Here is a 17,379-nt window from a genome sequence, read left to right on the forward strand (position 1 = left end):
TTCCAGTTACATCCCGAAGTGCCTAAACACCAAAATAGTAATCATTTAAACCATTTTAAAACCTGCTTCTCACATCGGAAAAGGTCAATCAAGCAATTCAGCTCTTGAACTAGATCCTTCCATGATTAATTTCCTTATAACCACATATGTGGTTTATAGTATGCTCTAAGTAAAGGTGAAGGCCAGTATACACTGACCCCTACCACAGATATGAAGGTGAGATGAAGTCATAAGCATATTCCTGATATATCAGTCATCATGTACTTTCTATGTCAGTCTCATCAGATGCCAACTCTCAGCTGAAACAGCAATATAATCTGGCACATCAGGAATGGCTCACGTACAATGCTGTGACATTAACTGGAGGCTTCCCCAAACCTTCTGTCACTGGATGCCAGCAAACAGACAGGCAGGAGCTGCTCTCACATATGACTATTCCAGCCTAGCAATGTCCCATTCCTAAAACTAGGATGCCAGCTAATACATCAGCTTCAGCAGATGCGTAGTTCATTCTCTAAGCCATAGATTTTTGCTTTTAAGTTTTTTAGTTCTCCTTGAATTTTATGGGTTAGTCTGTTTCCTTGGCGGATTTCATGTAGAATTGCAAGATCCTGGTCTGGCCCCATATTCAGAGTCACCTGAAAAGAAAAAGGAAAACAGATTAAGAAAAACGAAGCTGAACAGAATACAATTTAGAGAGCATTATGATGAGAATACGAGTGAGAGAGCTCTTAACACAAACCCTTTGTAGCTAGCAAAGAGGATGCTTAAGCTAATATCACTAGGCTAATGCATATCACCAATAGAAAGGTGCTCCAGAACCAAAAATAAAGAACAAAGCTTTCACATATTATGACAAAGAAGAAATCTGGATAGAATATAATCAAGTTTACCCATAACCTGTTGACGCCTTTCTAATTCCTGTATCATATAGAGACTCACAAAAAGAGGCAAATTAAAGTATTTATAAACTAACGTTCATCTAGTTCTCAGTACCTCACCTGACACGACGACATTTTGTCATCGTTTGCTACTAGAACTAGAGGTGGTTTAACTGCTGTGGCCAACCTGCTGCCTTCTGAACCACATACAACTCAAGAGCAGTTCAAGTACAACACCTAGTCTCAGGCCATGCCATATGGCCCAAACTGAGCTGAACTAAGGCTGCTGGATAATCGGAATTCCTGATGACAAGCTAGCCAGGGCTGTCATTTCCTCTCACCCTGGAACTAGACAGCATGCCAGCCCAGTCACTTTCAACAGCAGAGAAGCGCAGCTTTGGAAGCTGCTCTCAAAGCCCTCTTTTCTCTCGACTCTTTATCTCACTGTCATCATGTAGTTCTTGGTCAAAGATTTTAATATGCAAATCAGGAAATTTAAGCTTCTGTAGTCCTTTTGACCACAAGTGATGAGGATTTAAAGATCACTCGAGAGACTCCCAGCAAGTATTTTGCACCTCTGCCCTCTTGTGGTTAAAAGTGTAAAGAAATTAGAGAATGCAAGAGCACACCCACAGTTACAAAACACACAGGTCTGTAGTAAAGGCATCATAGGCAATTTTTCCCCCATTCACATGTGCTGTTTAGTCCTGAAAGAATAAAGTTTAAAAACGCACAGCCCAACAAAAGGTAAAAATAAAAAAAACAGAAGCCTTTAGTGAAGACAAATGCATTAGTCTAAGGAAACCGAACTGTGTGCCAAGAGTACAGAAAATCAATGAATTGCTGTCAGTTGGACAGAAGCTCTGCCTAGATCATCCGCTCAAGCACATCTTAGATAAATATCTCATCCTAAACTTCAAGCAACACCAAGGCTGTGGTTTTCCTTCTAAACTGTTCTGATGTTCGTCTACACATCTGCAAGCTACTACAGTGTACACAGCTTCAACTTCCAGCCATTGTATCTGCAGTGATTTTTGCAGAGTTACAAATGAGGTTTTAGAAAGGAATAAATAGAATATTCACAATATTTAACTTAATAATCTACCTCTTACTGGAACAAAACCAAACACTATGGCCTCTAGAAAGAAAACAAATCACCACCATCTTTGCAGGATATACCTCTGAAACAAACTATACTGCCTTGCAATTTTGAGACAGCTAATTGACTACCGGTATCAGATAAGAACTTTCAGAGCTGCATCAAAAATACACAGCTAATGTATAATCAGGACAGTTCCTGTCAAGCTTGATGCCTGAGTGATTGACAAAGACAAATCTTTTTGGCTTCATAAAATACATAAGAGGGCAAGATTTATCAAATACTAATATATAAAGGAGCATTTAGGAGAGAAATTATTTCCTTAACTCTAGGGAAATATTGCATTTAAATAGCGAGAATACACATCTATAGGGTAAGCCCATAATAGTCTGCCCGAGAAATGCTTCACTATTACCTTAAAAAGCTGCTTCTCTACATCTGTCAGCTTCTGCCGAAGCTGTTTAATGTCATTCTTGAAGCCCTCCACTTCCATATTACGACGTTTTTCCAAGGCCTCATATCGCTGAGTCATCAGCTTCAGGCGCTTCCCCATCTTTTCTGAGCGTTCCTATGGAGATGAAAACTCAATCGGGTATACAAGATAAAGGCTGCAAGAGCATCACATAGCTAGCAGATGATTACAGACTAATTACCTTAAAGAGTTCTCTGCCAACCTCTCCCTCCTCACGAATCCTAGCCAGCTCCCCTTCCAGGGTGACACACTGCTCTCTATACATGTTTGACAGGCGCTGTTCCTGCATCAGCTGTTCTTGCAGTGACTAGGACAACAAAGCAGGAGCGGAAAGAATCAACTCAAAAGCCAGTGCTTACAAAATTTACCCGGCTCTGGATAAGCAAGTGTGACAGATTGACAATATGACAGGCAGATAAAAACTAACAACTGGAGCCACAGCTGATGAAATAACTAGGTAAGGACAACATTCTAACGCCACTTCCATTACCAAAACATTTTAATTAGGTTATCAGTCCTGCATGACTCCTCATCAGCAGTTAAAGAACTCTCTCCTCTTCCCCTTAAAAATAATATTCAGCTAAGGCTGTAATTCCCCTTTTCACAGCTACTTGCCCAGTACTGCATTTCAGAAGCATCTGCATTCAGTGGTAGATGAAAACAATTCTCTATTGCCTACTTACCCACTTCAGATCTCCCAGGTTCTCACTGGAGGTATACTAGAAGTGGAAGAAAAATCCTCACTACTGTAGAAGAGCTGGGGGACATCAATTGAAAGGACTTACTGTCCCCAACAGCAGCAAGGAAAATACAGACACTGCATTCTAAGTCCATCAACTGAGAGCATTTACACTAAAAGGCAGGCTTGTGCAATAAGCAGGTTAAGAACTGTTGGCCCACATATCATGTGGCTTGCAGAAGTGAGGGATCTGTTCTGGGCACAAAAGAAACTGACAGTGAAGTGCTACCATAAATCCTAACTACATTTTATCTGACATTTGCAAGCAATGCTGATTTTGAGGCAGGAGAGGGTTTTTTTTTTTTTACATTAGTGCCAACAACAACGTAACTTATGGCAAGCCAGTACAGCTTTGAAACAGCTGCTGGCTACTGCCTATCTTGGTAAAACCCAGATGCTTGCAATTTTCTAGTAAAAAACTGTTAAAGATCCTCTACCTGTGACAAAAACATCACCTTTATTTCTCTGCTGTGGAGTTTCCAAGCTCCGCCACCTGCTCGAAGCATCTTCTTGGTATCTCTCTGCTGCTTCTCTCTTCCTGGCTCCCTGCTGATAATAAGCTGATCCACATCTTTGTCAAGTTTCCTCAACAGACTGTCCTTCTCTGCCATCCATGCTTTCTCATTGGCCCGGGCATCAAACTTGAGCTGCAGAAAGTCACGAGTGCTCTCATATAAGAGATTTTGGGTCTTATGGAGTCTGTAAAAAGGCATCCCAGTGGAGTTAGTTAACTTCTTTCCTATTCCTATCTAAATTCCCTCAGTCATCGTTGCAAGTTGAAAGAAGAATGGAAGAAAAAAATAGGTGCTATCCTAACAAGTTTAGCTCTTCTCATCTAATGAAAGAAGCGATATTCTTCCAATGTGAAGTAGGATTTTTAATATGTAAATTACTCTGTTGATATTCTTCCACATGCACTAACAAACCGATGGCTGCATAATTTGCTTTTCTGCCTGCTGCGGGAAGCAACACACTGAAAGCCAAAATATTTATTTGTTCCCCTCTCTTCTCATCCCATGACTGCACCATGGTCATTCTCTCACACTCACTTATCTGTTATAGTTTTGATCTTGTCCTGGTCCCTCTGATGCTGGACCTGGGCTTCTTCCATGTGAATGCGCCTGTCTTCTAGTAGTGCCTCAACCTGTTCCTTGGATAATCGTGTCTGTTCTTCTATCTGAGCTTGAAGGGCCTCCACCTGAATAAGCAAACAAAGACATTACTGAATAAGACCTCACAGCAGCTGTGCTCCTTTTAAAGTCCATTAAGTCTTTTAAATTCCAAGATTCAGATCAAAGACTCTACCTGATAATATTTTTGAGAGTTGTAATTTCCCCAAATTTTTATTTTTGTTTTAATGCTAAGTATTTCAATCAACTAAAACTTTTAAAGAAAAAAAAAAATCTTGCTATAGGCAAGACACGTGTATTACAAGCAGCAACAATAGATTGAAGATACTGGAAAGATTTAAATTGCACACAGGATGTAACAAATCCTGTAGAATACGCAGAGCCATTTCTGTCCCTATGCTACCATCTTCCAATGAAACAGCCATATAAAAATACCTAAATTCTAGGAAGGCACAAGTCCGCATATCTTTAACAAAAGAAATTACTCACCAGAATGAATTACTAAATGTAAACAAGATACTGAGTGAAGGAGAGGGACGCAAAGAATCTTGTTCTAGGGCACATAGTCAGGGAGACAAATTGGAACAAGTAACTGAAAAATGTGCATCTGGCCTATGTGTAAGAAACTATCTGAAAAAATCTGGCGTGTATTTAGATCGCTTATTTTTGTGACAATTTTGTACGACTTTTGCTCCAGAATTAATATTGTTAGACAGCTAACTGGCCACTAGGTCAGTCATCACCGCCCTTGAACAAAAAATAAAATATATAAGTTTAAAAAAAAAAAAATGAAAAAAAAATCTATCTGCTGTACAAGTTTGCTCTAATTTCCTTTTCTTGTCTCACCCTTCCTCGTGCTTTACATACAGCTTCTGGTATCTTCCCCAATTCATGATTCTGTACATTTTACATTTCATTCTGTCATGCTATCTACACCCTATCTTTCACTGAAGTCTAGCAAAGGGAACATTTCATTGTACTAGTGCATCTTATCAGGGATGCCCAATTCAGTCTCCGACACATTGCTTTTGTCAGACTTCCACAAAATACCCAACCCTGCAGATCTTCCGTGGCTTTAATGTACATTCATAGCCACAATCAAATTACAGGTGATAACATCAATTATACACTCTATATTTAAGGGCAACACATTCCAGTTGACATTACTGGAACCTCTGCTCACGTAAACCTTCCAGAATCAGACCCAAGTTCTTAAATCTAAGCCTACATTCATTACAAAGAAACAGCTAAGTAAACTGATAGGAAGTGGGAATCCATAGTATGATGTGGGGACTGATAAAATTGGTATGTCTACATCTTATCTAGGCAGACAGCGTATTTGTCTCTCAATTTCCTGGACAGCCAGGAATTATGTCCATTGGTTAGCAAATGTTTTTACCTGAAGTAGAAGTGTTTGATTATTTGTCTGATATCTCTCAGGACTTTCTGATTTCTCTCCTTTTGCTGCTGGTTTTGAAGTGCTCCTCTTGGTGCCTATTGCAGAAATGTAACAGAAGTAGAAAAGGGTTTTCCAATCTACCTGCAGTGCCTTTCCAAGCATGAAATATCATATGTTCTGGCAGGCCTACAAGAACAGGAAAAAGCTTGCCACTGCTACAGTCACAAGAACTTCTAGGAGGGCTAGCTGGAAGAAAAGAGTTTCAGAACTCATGGTCATTGTATACCTTTATCCCACACTATCACATCACAACATTTAGGCAACCTACTAATTTTCTTGGCAAACAGAGAAAGCAAACTTAACAAATTTTCTTAAATAAATGATGAAACAGGCAGATGACACAGCTGCACAAGCATCAAGCCTTGAATGAGTTTTGAGCCTGTTGGCTAATTTCAGTCAATTTGAAAGTGGCAGTTCTTTCAAAAGAAAAAATCAGTAAACAGGCATACAGACCCACGCTACTGTCTACACTAAAGGCCGGAAGAACCTTCTCACAACCTTGGAATGGCTGTGGCTGAGGGTGCTGGTCGGTTAGTACCTGCATAATTCCATGGTCATACCAGCCTCTTCCGTAGCTGAGCAGATCGCACACGCAAGAGCCAGCTCAGGTTATTTTAAAAGATTCTGAAGTGAAGCCAAAAGTACTGTATGTATATGTATGTGAGTGTGGATACATTTAGGGAGCTTAATGGAGGTATACCAAAGTATTCACAGTAAAGAACTATTTTGGTATACTGGCCACAAACACACAAACAAGTGTCAATAGCTGAGCTGCTTTAATCAGTTTGGTGTGGTACCTGTTCTAGAAGTATCATTTCTTTCGTGTGACTCTCTGGATTTAGCTGGCCTTTGCAGAACTGTAACCTATAGAAACAAGATTAGATATCTGCGCTGAACATCTGACTTCTCCAAAGTTGCAATGGTCAAGAACAAATCTTAAAGACAATGAGATATCCAAAAGAACAGCATTACCTTACTTCTACCACAAGACAAGGAAGACATTCACAAGAGTAATGTCCATGTTGAAAAGTTTCCTTTATCATGGCTGAGTTTTGCCATTTCTGCCTCTATTTTTTTTTCACCAAAACAACTGGAAAGTAATCCTGCCTTTGCTGACTTCATTAGGATGAAAATCAGCACCCTCAGAAGGAAAAGGAGCATTTTGGGGACAGAGAGGAGAAGAGGAAGGTGAAAATTAAGATTATGTAATTTCCTTCTTTCATGCTCCTTGCCTTAGCAAGACGGAGAAACACGAAGTTTGATTTATCAGCACATTCACTCAAGCTATTGAACAAGCCTGGGATAAAAGCTAACCGATACAACTATTGGAACAAATCAACTGCTGAACAGAAACCTACTTAACAAAAACAGGAGGCCACAAGGGAGGAGCAAGTTATAACCCCAATGCTCATCCTGAGGTCGATGCTATATAATAGGCCTATTAGAGCTACCCTGTATCAGGGAATTTTAGAGCTTCTGCGAGATTTTTGAACTGCTTGAGCAGTGCAGAGCAACCACAAACAATATGGCATTTCAGCCTTTTTCTGCACCTTAGTCCATGATAAATCTTATATTCCATCATAGTCTCTGTATGCCCGAATCATTCACGACCTTCTGAAGTAGGTTTGACTACACAGCACTTCACGTGCACCACCATTTAATCAATTTGACGTTATTTCTGAAATATGCAACACAATATTGCCTAGAGGGGATGGCTCTTCTGCAGTCTCCTGCTCAGGAAACTGCTGCAACAAGCTCAACCCTGCTTTATGCTTTACTGGGGCCCCCAAGAGACAGGCACTCTGAGATAGCTGATCTTCAAACACCACACCTGGTCATTTTCTGCATTTTCTTTTTTTTTCTTTTTCTCTTTCTGGTGTTCTCTCCAACTTCTCAATGACCATTTGCCAGATGGCTTCACATTCCTATCTGACATTTAGGAGGCTGATCTGGAAGTATTTTGGAGGCAGAAGGGGACTGATTTTAAGAGGATCTGCTTCCAGTGTGCTTGTTCCTACTTATCTGCCAGCAGCTATACTAAAACCTGATGCTGTTACAGAGCTACAGATCCCTCCTGCTTTGGGCACATTTAGCAACTTTTGACTTGCGGGACTTTGATGTGGGCTCCGGTCAGCCGCTGGGGTACAGATCTTCATGTTACCATCTACAGAAAAATAGAACTTACCTTATGTGGAGGCTCCTTGTGAAAATATGTAACTTCTCCTTTCTCTGTTCCCACTAAAGCCAGGAGATGTTGAATTTTTTTTCTATCCTCCAGTTCCCTGGAATTCAAAGGAAGTGGTCAGCACATTGTTATTTTTAAGTACACCAAGACATTGTTAACAGTTTACTCCTTAATGCTTACAAGTTTTCCAAACTGTTGCAGTTCTTGAGAACACTGCTTTGAAAACAAAAATCCCCAAAACTTTACTGATGTTGCCGATATAAGAACACACATTGGGGAGCATTTCTCTTTTCAAATATGACAATACTCCATAGGCTGATACAGCAATAGCACATGGTGGTAAGGAATTTGTATTCCAGAGTCACGAACTACCTAAAATCCTTTCAGATACTTCATTCAATAGAGTGTAAGTGTCCATTGTTTTTAAGGCAAACTACATTAAGGGCTGTCACTTTGAGAAGTACCAAAGCACACCAACACATATTTTGACTCAAGTTTTTAAAACTTTAACAGAAAACTTGAAATTATCATCCAGAAACGTTCTGAAGAAGGTGGGGAACTCCTTTACCACTGGCAGATAGTCTGGTACAGCAGATCAGATTCCAATTCATCAACTAAATGGCATTAAAAAAGAGTGGCTGTCAACATGATCTCACAGAGTGAAGGGGAACTATTTGCTTTGGTCTGTATTTTCTATTTGAGCTTAAGTGTTTTCAGGGCTGAGGGAGGAAGTTTTGCCAGGCAGGTGCCAGGTCTGGGTATTGGGTTTGTGTGGCAAGGTTTTGGTAGCGGAAGGGGCTACAGGGGTGGTTTCTATGAGAGAAGTTTCCCCTATATCTGATAGAGCCAGTGCCAGCTGGCTCCAAGACAGACCTGCCACTGGCCAAGGCTGAGCCCATCAGAGACAGTGGTAGCGCGTCTGGGGTAACATATTTAAGAAGGGGGTGGAAAAACCCTGCACAGCACAGCTGGAACAGAGAGGAGTGAGAATATGTGAGAGAAAGAACTCTGCAGACGCTTCAGTCAGTGAAGAAGGAGGGGGAGGAGGTGCTCCAGGCACTGGAGCAGAGATTCCCCTGCAGCTTGTGGTGAAGACCATGGTGAGGCAGGCTGTCCCCCTGCAGCTCATGGGCGGTTAAAGGTGCAGCAGATGTCCACCTGCACCCCGTGGAGGACCCCATGCTGGAGCATGGGGATGCCTGAAGGAAGCTGTGACCCTGTGGAAAGCCTGCGCTGGAGCAAGCTCCTGGCAGGACCTGTGGACCTGTGGAGAAAGGAGCCAATGCCTGAAGCAGGTTTGCTGGCAGGACTTGTGACACCCCTCATGCTGGAGCAGTCGGTTCCTGAAGGAATGCACCCCGTGGAAGGGACCCATGCTGGAGTAGTTTGTGAAGAACTGCAGCCTGTGGGAAGGATCCAGGTTGGAGAAGTTTGTGGAAGACTGTCTCCTGTGGGAGGAACCCCACACTGGAGCAAGGGAAGAGAAAAAGGAGGAAGGAGTGGCAGAGACAACACGTGATGAACTGACCACAACCCCCATCCTGCATCCCCCTGTGCTGCCCAGGGGGAGAAGGTAGAAAATTCAGGAGTGAAGTTGAGCCCAGGAAGAAGGGAGGGGTGGGGAGACGGTGTTTAAGATTTGGTCTTATTTCTCATTATCCTACTCTGATTTGATTGGTAATAAATCAGTCGGCCCAAGTTTGAGTCTGTTTTGCCCATGACAGTAATGCATGAGTGATCTCTCCCTGCCCTTATCTCGACCCACAAGACTTTGATCATATTTTTTCTCTCCCCTGTCCAGCTGAGGAGGGGAGCGACAGAGCAGCTTTGGTGAGAATCTGGCATCCTGCTGGAGTCAACCCACCACATTCAAACTGGCAACTCACAATTCAAATCTGAATCTATGTTCAACTTCTGCTCTTCCTTCTACTGCCAGAACAGGAGGAATAAGTGGAAACATATTTAGCAGCCCAACAGATTGCATTCCACCTCCAAGATTGGTACGATTTCATAGAAGCCCTCCCTGGAAGCGTGGCATAATTGCTTCTCTGAAAACTCCAGATCTGGAGGAGAACTAGAACACAATGCATGCAGTTGCCACTGCCAGGGACCCAGCCCACCACACCTGATTTTCAGCCGGTCATTCTCTGAGTAAAGACGAAGGACATGTTCCCTTTCCTGGAAGAGGTAGACTTGCATATCGCTCAAAGCCTTTTGCAACTCCGCAATCTCCTCTTCTCGCTGACGTACTTCCCATTGCAATTTGTGCTAGGTAGAGAGAATGAGGTACTTGAAATGATACAGAACATTAGGCAACACTTGCTTGTGCCCTGCGCCTGTAACTCTTGACCAGATGAGGGCAGTATTGGCAAAAGTATTAAAAAACGTTTCAACAGGGAGTTCAGAGCCCTGAGAATCATTGTCACTATACAACAGTCAAATAAGGCCTAAGCTAGGCTCTCCAGTTTCCAGTGGTTTCTGCACTGGTGGTCAGAGCAGCACAGGTATGGGGAGCCTGACAGGAACAAAAACCTAACAAAGCCTCTGTAATAGCACTTACTCTTCAAGGAAATTACTGATGAATAAACACTAAAATATCCATATAGTTTAGTAGTGAGCAATCTGGCTAGTTACTAAGTTTCATTAATGATTTTCTACCTGGTGTGGAAAACTAACAAGCCTTTCAGAAAACCATTCCTGTAGGAGAGAAGGCACTATTTTGGAACCTGCCTCTCTTTCTCCTGTATGTTGAATGAAAGTAACTTGTACGCTCTACATTTCCCTGGCTTTCAGGCTGCTTCAAGCATGGCCAGTACTGAAGATCACCTCAGAAGTGATCATTCTGTTCCCCAAGGGCCATTCACAATTACAAAGATGACTGCTAGACAGATATGTGCTGTGAGGCATCCCAGAGCACTATCTTACAGATATTCTGTAAGACTTCCTCCTCTTAAAGGGCAAAGATTTTTAGGTTCAGGAGTTCCTTTTAAATTCACACTTATTTGCTGTGTAGTATACTGCTTAATAGCCTATAGCCAAGCTTATGAATTCCATTGCTGTAAATATAAATTACATCTGTCTCTCAAAGCTCATTAAATTTGGACAAAAAAAGCACTCTTTCTTCTCTATGAGAAACAAAGGAAAGAAGTTGGACAACATGGGAACTGAACATCTAAACTCAGGCTTTAATTTAAAAAAAAACAACAGAAACAAACAACACACTGTGAAGATATAACCAAACTATAATAACTTCAGAACAGAAGAATATCCTACAGGCATATTTCTGTTTGCTTTGACAGAGGACAGACAGATTTTACAATCAAACCCTGAAATCTACTTCTTTCTTCTTAGCTCAGTTCTACCACATGACTGGTAATTCTTAAGTCCATCTGTGCTGTGTTTTACGACTAAAGAAAAATATTATGTTTGCATAAGGATACGTAGTCCATCATCATTCAAAAACTCTTTTCCTAACCTGCTCATCATACGTTTCTTTGTATCTCTCCAGCCTTTTCACCAAATCCTCGTGTTCTTCATCAAAGTCAGCAATCTTCTTGCGGTAGTATTCCAGCAGCTCCCGGGAGGGACGGAGAAAGGCTAAGCGCTCATTGATTGAAGGGAGAGGAGTAAAGTCCTCCTGACTCGGAGACTGAGAACTAGCATATCTGGATGAGACATGGGGGGTTGCCAGCCTGGACAGAAACAGTTCCTAGTGACATGTAAGCTTCAGAAAACAAAACAAAAAACTTTCTAAAATAGTTAATAATAGGTTTTCAATTTTAACACAGGTTCAATTTCAAACACAGATTAGCTTATCTGTGCTTCAGGTATTAACAGGAGATCACAGCATTCAGAAGAACCAAAAGCCTTGATAGAGAACAGCTTGCAGGCTTACCATACTGTGCAGATGGGCCAACTGATGGAAAAGAGAGAAAGAAAGTAAAGTCTCACAGGTTTTTTTGGGAGGGTGAACGTGAAAGGAAGAGGAGGAAAGAAAAGAAAGAGAGAACAAAGGGGACAAAGTCCTTTGTTGTGCAATTAGAAGCAGCAGCCACTGTAAGATCAACAGGAAGATACAATCTGTGACTGAGTCACTATCCAATATCCAGAGAGAAAAACACTTTCTAAAGAAAGATTGTTGAATAAAGACAGTAATCCAGGTTAGCTGATGCACCAGCCACCATAATTTAAGGTGTAGGTCTAGGAACCTACATGCTTTCCTTTCTGGTGTACTTGATGTCCGTATCCACATAGCTCATCCACCTCAACAGTGAAACAGAAGCTTCCAAGTTCTGGGATCTTGTGCTGAGGTACTAATTGAAAACCATGTCAATATTACATAAATCAAATCAAGAACATGTATGTATAATTACATATTCAATTTTACTTTCAAGGAACGTTTACTGCATTCAAACATTTAGTCTGCTCAAACATGCATCAAATGTGCAAGTTCACACACAAAATTCAAAATTCTCTTGGAAAGCATTCTTTTTGTTATTTATGTTGATTTGACAAACACTTTGTTTTTTAATGATACCATGAGTAACAGAATTAAAGCTATGAAGCCTCTTTTCCAACGATCTGCTTAACAAAAAACACAGTCCAGAATCTGATTCTGGAGCCAGTGCCAGAACTTTCATCATAAAGTGCTCTGGCAGGTGACACTGAGGCAACAGCGACCTTTAGGGACCAGCTCACCAAAGCTGCTTAGAACCCCAATATGCTACATCCATAAAAACGTGCCAAGCTCCTTAACTCCTGGCACTGCAGGACGTATTAAATACGCAGTAACGCGATTACTTCACGTAGGAACGTTCCCATCAGCTGTGTCCAGAAATGCCTTCAACACCACACTTGGAAAAATAAATAACAAAGCAGAAGAAAACAGGTAGATCAGCACAAAGGTGAATACTTTATTACTGAACGACAGAACAGTAGAAACGGAAAGGCGTAAGGGTAATGAAGCACAGCAGGTACAAGAAAGGGCTGGCAAAGCGGTGCCTTACGTGAAGCCTGGCTACCGGACAGAACGGGTAGAGTACCGGGGCCCGAGCCCGCAGAGCGGTTTGGGCGCGGGATGACCACGCAGGCAGCCCCCACACTACCTTCTGGAGCGAGGGGAGGTCCCCGGAGAGCAGTCCGTCGCGCTCATGGCCCCGCAGAAGGGCCGGGGGTCGGCCGGGGCTCAGCCGGGCCACCTGCCGCCCCGGGCACCCCGGGAGGCCGGCGGAGGTGGGGGTGCCCGGCGGAAGCGCAAGCTAAGGCACGTTGCAGGACCCGCTGGGAACGGCCATAGCGGCGCGGAACAGCCCCAGGGCGGGAGGGGGCGGAGGGGCCGGGACCGGCCCTGCCAAACAGCCCAGGGACAAGCTGCAGCTCCCAAGGCAGCGCGGGAGGGGCCGCCGCCTCACGGCCCCGATCGCGAAAGGCCCCAACGGCAAAATAACCGCCGTAGCCGACCCTCCGCAACTTAAACGGCCAGGCAAACTGCCGCCCGCCGCCTCCTCCAATCACGGCCAGCCTTCCATGCGGAGCCCGCCGCCTCTACCAATCAGCGTTCGCGACACGGGCGGCATGAGCGCCGCGCGGGCGCGTCCGGGAGTTGTAGTCCTTGGGTGGCTGGGGTGGGGGGCACTGCGCGTGCGCGGGACGGTGGGGAGGCGCGGGCGGCAGGTCTGCACCGCGGCCTACCCACTATGGCGGCGGGGGGGGGGGGGGCGCGGTTGCTTGGGAAAGAAATGTACAGCTTTCGCTTAGTAACCCTGTTTTTGGGATGGCAGGGCTTAGAGCGCTGGGTAAAATAAACGCAACCTGCAGCGGGGCCTCATTTCCTCAACAGCAGCACAGAACCCACCCAAACATCCATTTTTTCTTTGAAAATGAGCTGAAGGAAACATGGGAGTTGCGAAGCACTCGCAGGTTCAAACTCTGGCTGAAGATGCACACGTGTGTTTTAGATCATCTAGGTGCTTTTTAGCCTCTTCATCCCCCCCCCCCATGTATCCCCCAAACACAGCTGCGCTTAGTAGCGGTCTCACAATTTTATGCAATACACTATTTCCTGATTTACTAAGTGTGCTGGAAAAAAAACAAGCCAGCTTCTTTTCTTAAAGTTTCTTTAAAGAAGTGGACTTTCTGTATTACAAAAAAAAAAAATAATCTAGGCTTACTTACAAAACTGTGAGGTTCTTATTCAAATCAATTTTCTCAATAAATAGCGAAAAGAGGAGGGCAGGTCATTTTCTGGGCAAAGTCCAGAAGAAAGGCTGCTGGTACCCTTGGCTGGACTAGCTGCCTTCTCCGCTTCCCACAAAGCAGTTGGATATATTGTACAAGGGGCTGAAGCCTCCTCTCAGGGAAGTGATAAACACTTCTAGGGGACCAAGGAGAATGAAGATTGATGTGGGGTACATAAGCCCCAGCACGGCCCAGTGTCTCAGTGGACAACAGCCCCCAAAACAGAGGGGGTTACAGCAAAAAATGTAAAATTCTGTTTCAAAAAGGGTGTTGTGCAGAAACGGTGAAATGAAAAAACGCCCCTCACAGGCTATTGGGGATTTTTAGCTTTTTGCTCCATCAGGAAAACCTGCACCCTTCCCAGCAGCACCTTCCAGAGCTCTCCACTGGCCCAAACATACACAAAAACAAAACGACCTTGAACCGCCTAGAAGGAAATCAGCAAAAGACCGGTTCTCAAAACAAAGGTTTTGCGTGGATTAGGTGCTTCCTAGCACAGAGTTTTTCTTCCTCCCTAGTACTCCTGGCTAAATCAGCGCTTATCTGGGGAATTTGGTACATTGGTGATTCTGCTGCTGGAGTAGAATATACACACATTTCCTCAAAAGAATCTGCTACAGATCATCAGAGGAGAGACACAACCAAATAATTAAAAACAATGGCAGGAGTATGTAGAAATATGATTTCTAGATACTGGTGAGGAAACATCTGCACTCCACATGCTTTTTCAGTCATAAAAGCATCAGGCCTCCATGTCAGGAACCCTCTGCAAAATACAAGATGACATTACAACAACACAACAACCATCAGTAAATTCACTCCATGTTTTTTAAGATTGGTTTGCTCTTACCTATAACTTCTGTGAGAATTAACCATTTGCATGGGAGCCATTTGTCTCCCACCTGTAAAACAGGGGTGACACCTCCTTAATCTGGGAGGGAAACAGTGCTGATTGATGTATTTGCCTGAAGCAGATCTTGCAAGCCTCATGGTAATGGGAGGAGAAAATTGCCTGAAATGTTACACCAGGACCAAGGCTGGAATAAACAGTAAGAATAAACTGGGATGTGGAATATGGTGAATGCTGAAGACAGGGCTCTGGTTAAAAAAACCACCACCACACAATTCTTTGTGAAGACTATGTCATAATGGATAGATAGAAGAGGTACTGAGCAAGTCTCAACTTGTGAGTACTTGGCTATATTTAGCCTATACCCAGGGCTTTATCACCCAATGACCCCTCACCAGCCCGGGAGGGGAACTGGGGAAAAGGAAAGGAGACTCACGGGTAGAAGTGAGAACAGATTTTAATGAGGTAACATTAATACCAACAGAGATATGCAGAGTTACACTCAGCCAAACAAATATCCAGCCATCACAATCACCAAGAGAGCAGTCCTTGGGAAGCAGGGAGAAGCCAGAGGAGCAGGAAGGACACAAGCAAGACCCCAGAGAAGCTCCCCTTCCTCAGCAAGCCTTCTGCCTTTATAATGACCATGACATCATGGTGTGCGCTACACCTGTAGCTAACTCAGGTCAGCTGCCCTGGCTGACTGGAGCCTGCCTGGCATGGCTGGGCTGTGCTTCTGTCACAGCCAAACCAGGACGGCACCGGATTTTGGAAATAAAGCATTCTGTACAGGGAGATCAGCGGAGTATCTACACATAGCGCAGAGGCCGGCGGTCGATGGTGGAGTACGTCACCCAACCTCGTTATGGGTTACCGGCCCGACTGCCGAGACCTTAATGGAGGAGCAGCGAGAGGGTCGCTGGGCCGGGGATGCCGGGGCTGCCAACGGACACGTCTGTGGACGGGCCTTACCGCCGGTTAATTGTGATTAAACTCAAGAGCGGCCAGAGGAGCCGCCCCACAGGGTCACAAGCGCAGGCCCGCCGGGGCCTGCTCGGGGCCGACTGGCTGCCCGGCCCCGCTGACGGGCCCTGTAACGCAAAAGTGAAACAACCAGAACAGAAGAATCCGCGGCGGAGGCTAGGCACCGCCTGCCGGGAAGCGCGACTGCCCGCCCGGCCCGGCTCGGCTCGGCTCGGCTCGGCTCGCTGGGCCCTGCGAGAACGGCGCGCCGCCCCTCCCCGGGCCCACCGGCCGCCGCGGGGCGCGGCCTGCGAGAGGGGGCGTGGCTCCCGGCCCTCCTCCTGACGTCCGGCTCAGACAATGGGCGAAACGGCCCTTTCAGCACCGGAAGTGAATGTCTCGAGTTTCGTCGCACATTCCTCCGCGGCGGAAGTGGAGGCGGCCCCGCCCTCCTCGGCCCCCCCCCCCCCCCCCGCCGCCCCCCCTTTCTCAGACCCGGGCCCCCTCCACCCCCAGCCGCGCCGTAGTGTGTCCTGAGGGGCGGCGGGCGGCGCCGTTTCGCTCTCGGGTCTTGTCGGAGGAGTGTCCCCCGGAGCGGCGGGGCCGGGAGGCGGCCGGGTCCTCGGCGCTGGGACACGCCTCACCAGAAGAGTGGTGGAGGGACTATTTTTTGGATCGGAAGACAACAGCTCCTCCCGCTTCCGGGGGAGGTCTCAAAGCGAGACGCGTAACTTCCGGCGAGCTGGAACGCGAGCGAGAGGGGCTCGGTGTGGGGGGAGGCAGCCCCGGGGGACAGGACAACAACACTCGGCAGGAGCTGCCCCCCGCCGCCCCGCACGGTGTCCCCGCCGCGCCGCCCGGCAGCCGCCGCCAGAGGATGCACCTGGGCCACCGGCCCAGCCCCTCCGGCAGCCCCTGAAGGCGCCCCCCCCCCGCCCCCCCCCCCCCCCCCCCGCCGCCCCCTGCCGCCCCTCTCCGCCCTGCCCCGCTGCGGCCCTCGGTGCGCTCCCCGCGTCGGCGGCGCCCACCCCCTGCCGCCATGTCGGGGGGTGGAGGGTCGCGCTATGCGGCCGAGTTCGTCCCCCCTCCCGAGTGCCCCGTGTTTGAGCCCAGCTGGGAGGAGTTCAGCGACCCGCTCGGTTTCATCGGCCGCATCCGCGGCCTGGCCGAGAAAACCGGCATCTGCAAGATCCGGCCACCCAAGGTACCGCCGGCCTGGGGTGGGGGCAGGGCCGGGGACCGGGCCGGGCCCGGAGCGGCCGGGAGGGGCTCGTCGTGTGCCCTGGGCTCTGCAGGGTGTACCGGGAGGTCTGAGTGGGCCCAGGGTCTTGGTGGCAGAGCGGTGGACGGGGGGACCCGGGGAG

At 46.0% G+C, this 17,379-nt stretch overlaps 2 protein-coding genes across 3 annotated transcripts in view; one reads left to right on the top strand and one right to left on the bottom strand.

The window, feature by feature from the left end:
- Window positions 1–491: 491 nt before the first annotated feature.
- CCDC77 (coiled-coil domain containing 77) lies at window positions 492–13,117 on the bottom strand. The gene is made up of 11 exons (XM_009957576.2): window positions 13,071–13,117; window positions 11,441–11,657; window positions 10,091–10,233; window positions 7,966–8,062; window positions 6,578–6,644; window positions 5,721–5,815; window positions 4,241–4,389; window positions 3,647–3,890; window positions 2,634–2,759; window positions 2,396–2,548; window positions 492–638 (listed from the first exon to the last, which is right to left on the bottom strand). The coding sequence occupies exons 1-11, from the start codon at window positions 13,115–13,117 to the stop codon at window positions 492–494; spliced, it is 1,485 nt and encodes a 494-aa protein (XP_009955878.2).
- Window positions 13,118–17,054: 3,937 nt separating this feature from the next.
- The window catches only part of KDM5A (lysine demethylase 5A), a 50,940-nt gene continuing 50,615 nt past the window's right edge, over window positions 17,055–17,379 (top strand). For both annotated transcript variants that reach the window (XM_086479418.1, XM_086479426.1), the window contains exon 1: window positions 17,055–17,219. In XM_086479418.1, the coding sequence (XP_086335544.1) occupies window positions 17,055–17,219 (165 nt within the window). The remainder of the gene's footprint in view (window positions 17,220–17,379) is intronic.

This window comes from Leptosomus discolor, chromosome 1 (genome assembly GCF_034619465.1).
Source record: "Leptosomus discolor isolate bLepDis1 chromosome 1, bLepDis1.hap2, whole genome shotgun sequence".
Taxonomy (NCBI): domain Eukaryota; kingdom Metazoa; phylum Chordata; class Aves; order Leptosomiformes; family Leptosomidae; genus Leptosomus; species Leptosomus discolor.

Bases quoted from the DNA above. Each gene is read 5' to 3' on its own strand.
- CCDC77 (XM_009957576.2), bottom strand. From the start codon at position 13,117: ATGAGCGCGACGGACTGCTCTCCGGGGACCTCCCCTCGCTCCAGAAG. The intron at 6,645-7,965 runs GTAAGTTCTATT...TTGTTTCTATAG, and splicing joins ACAAGGAGCCTCCACATAAG to GTTACAGTTCTGCAAAGGCC. The intron at 639-2,395 runs GTAATAGTGAAG...TTTTCTTTTCAG, and splicing joins TAGAGAAGCAGCTTTTTAAG to GTGACTCTGAATATGGGGCC.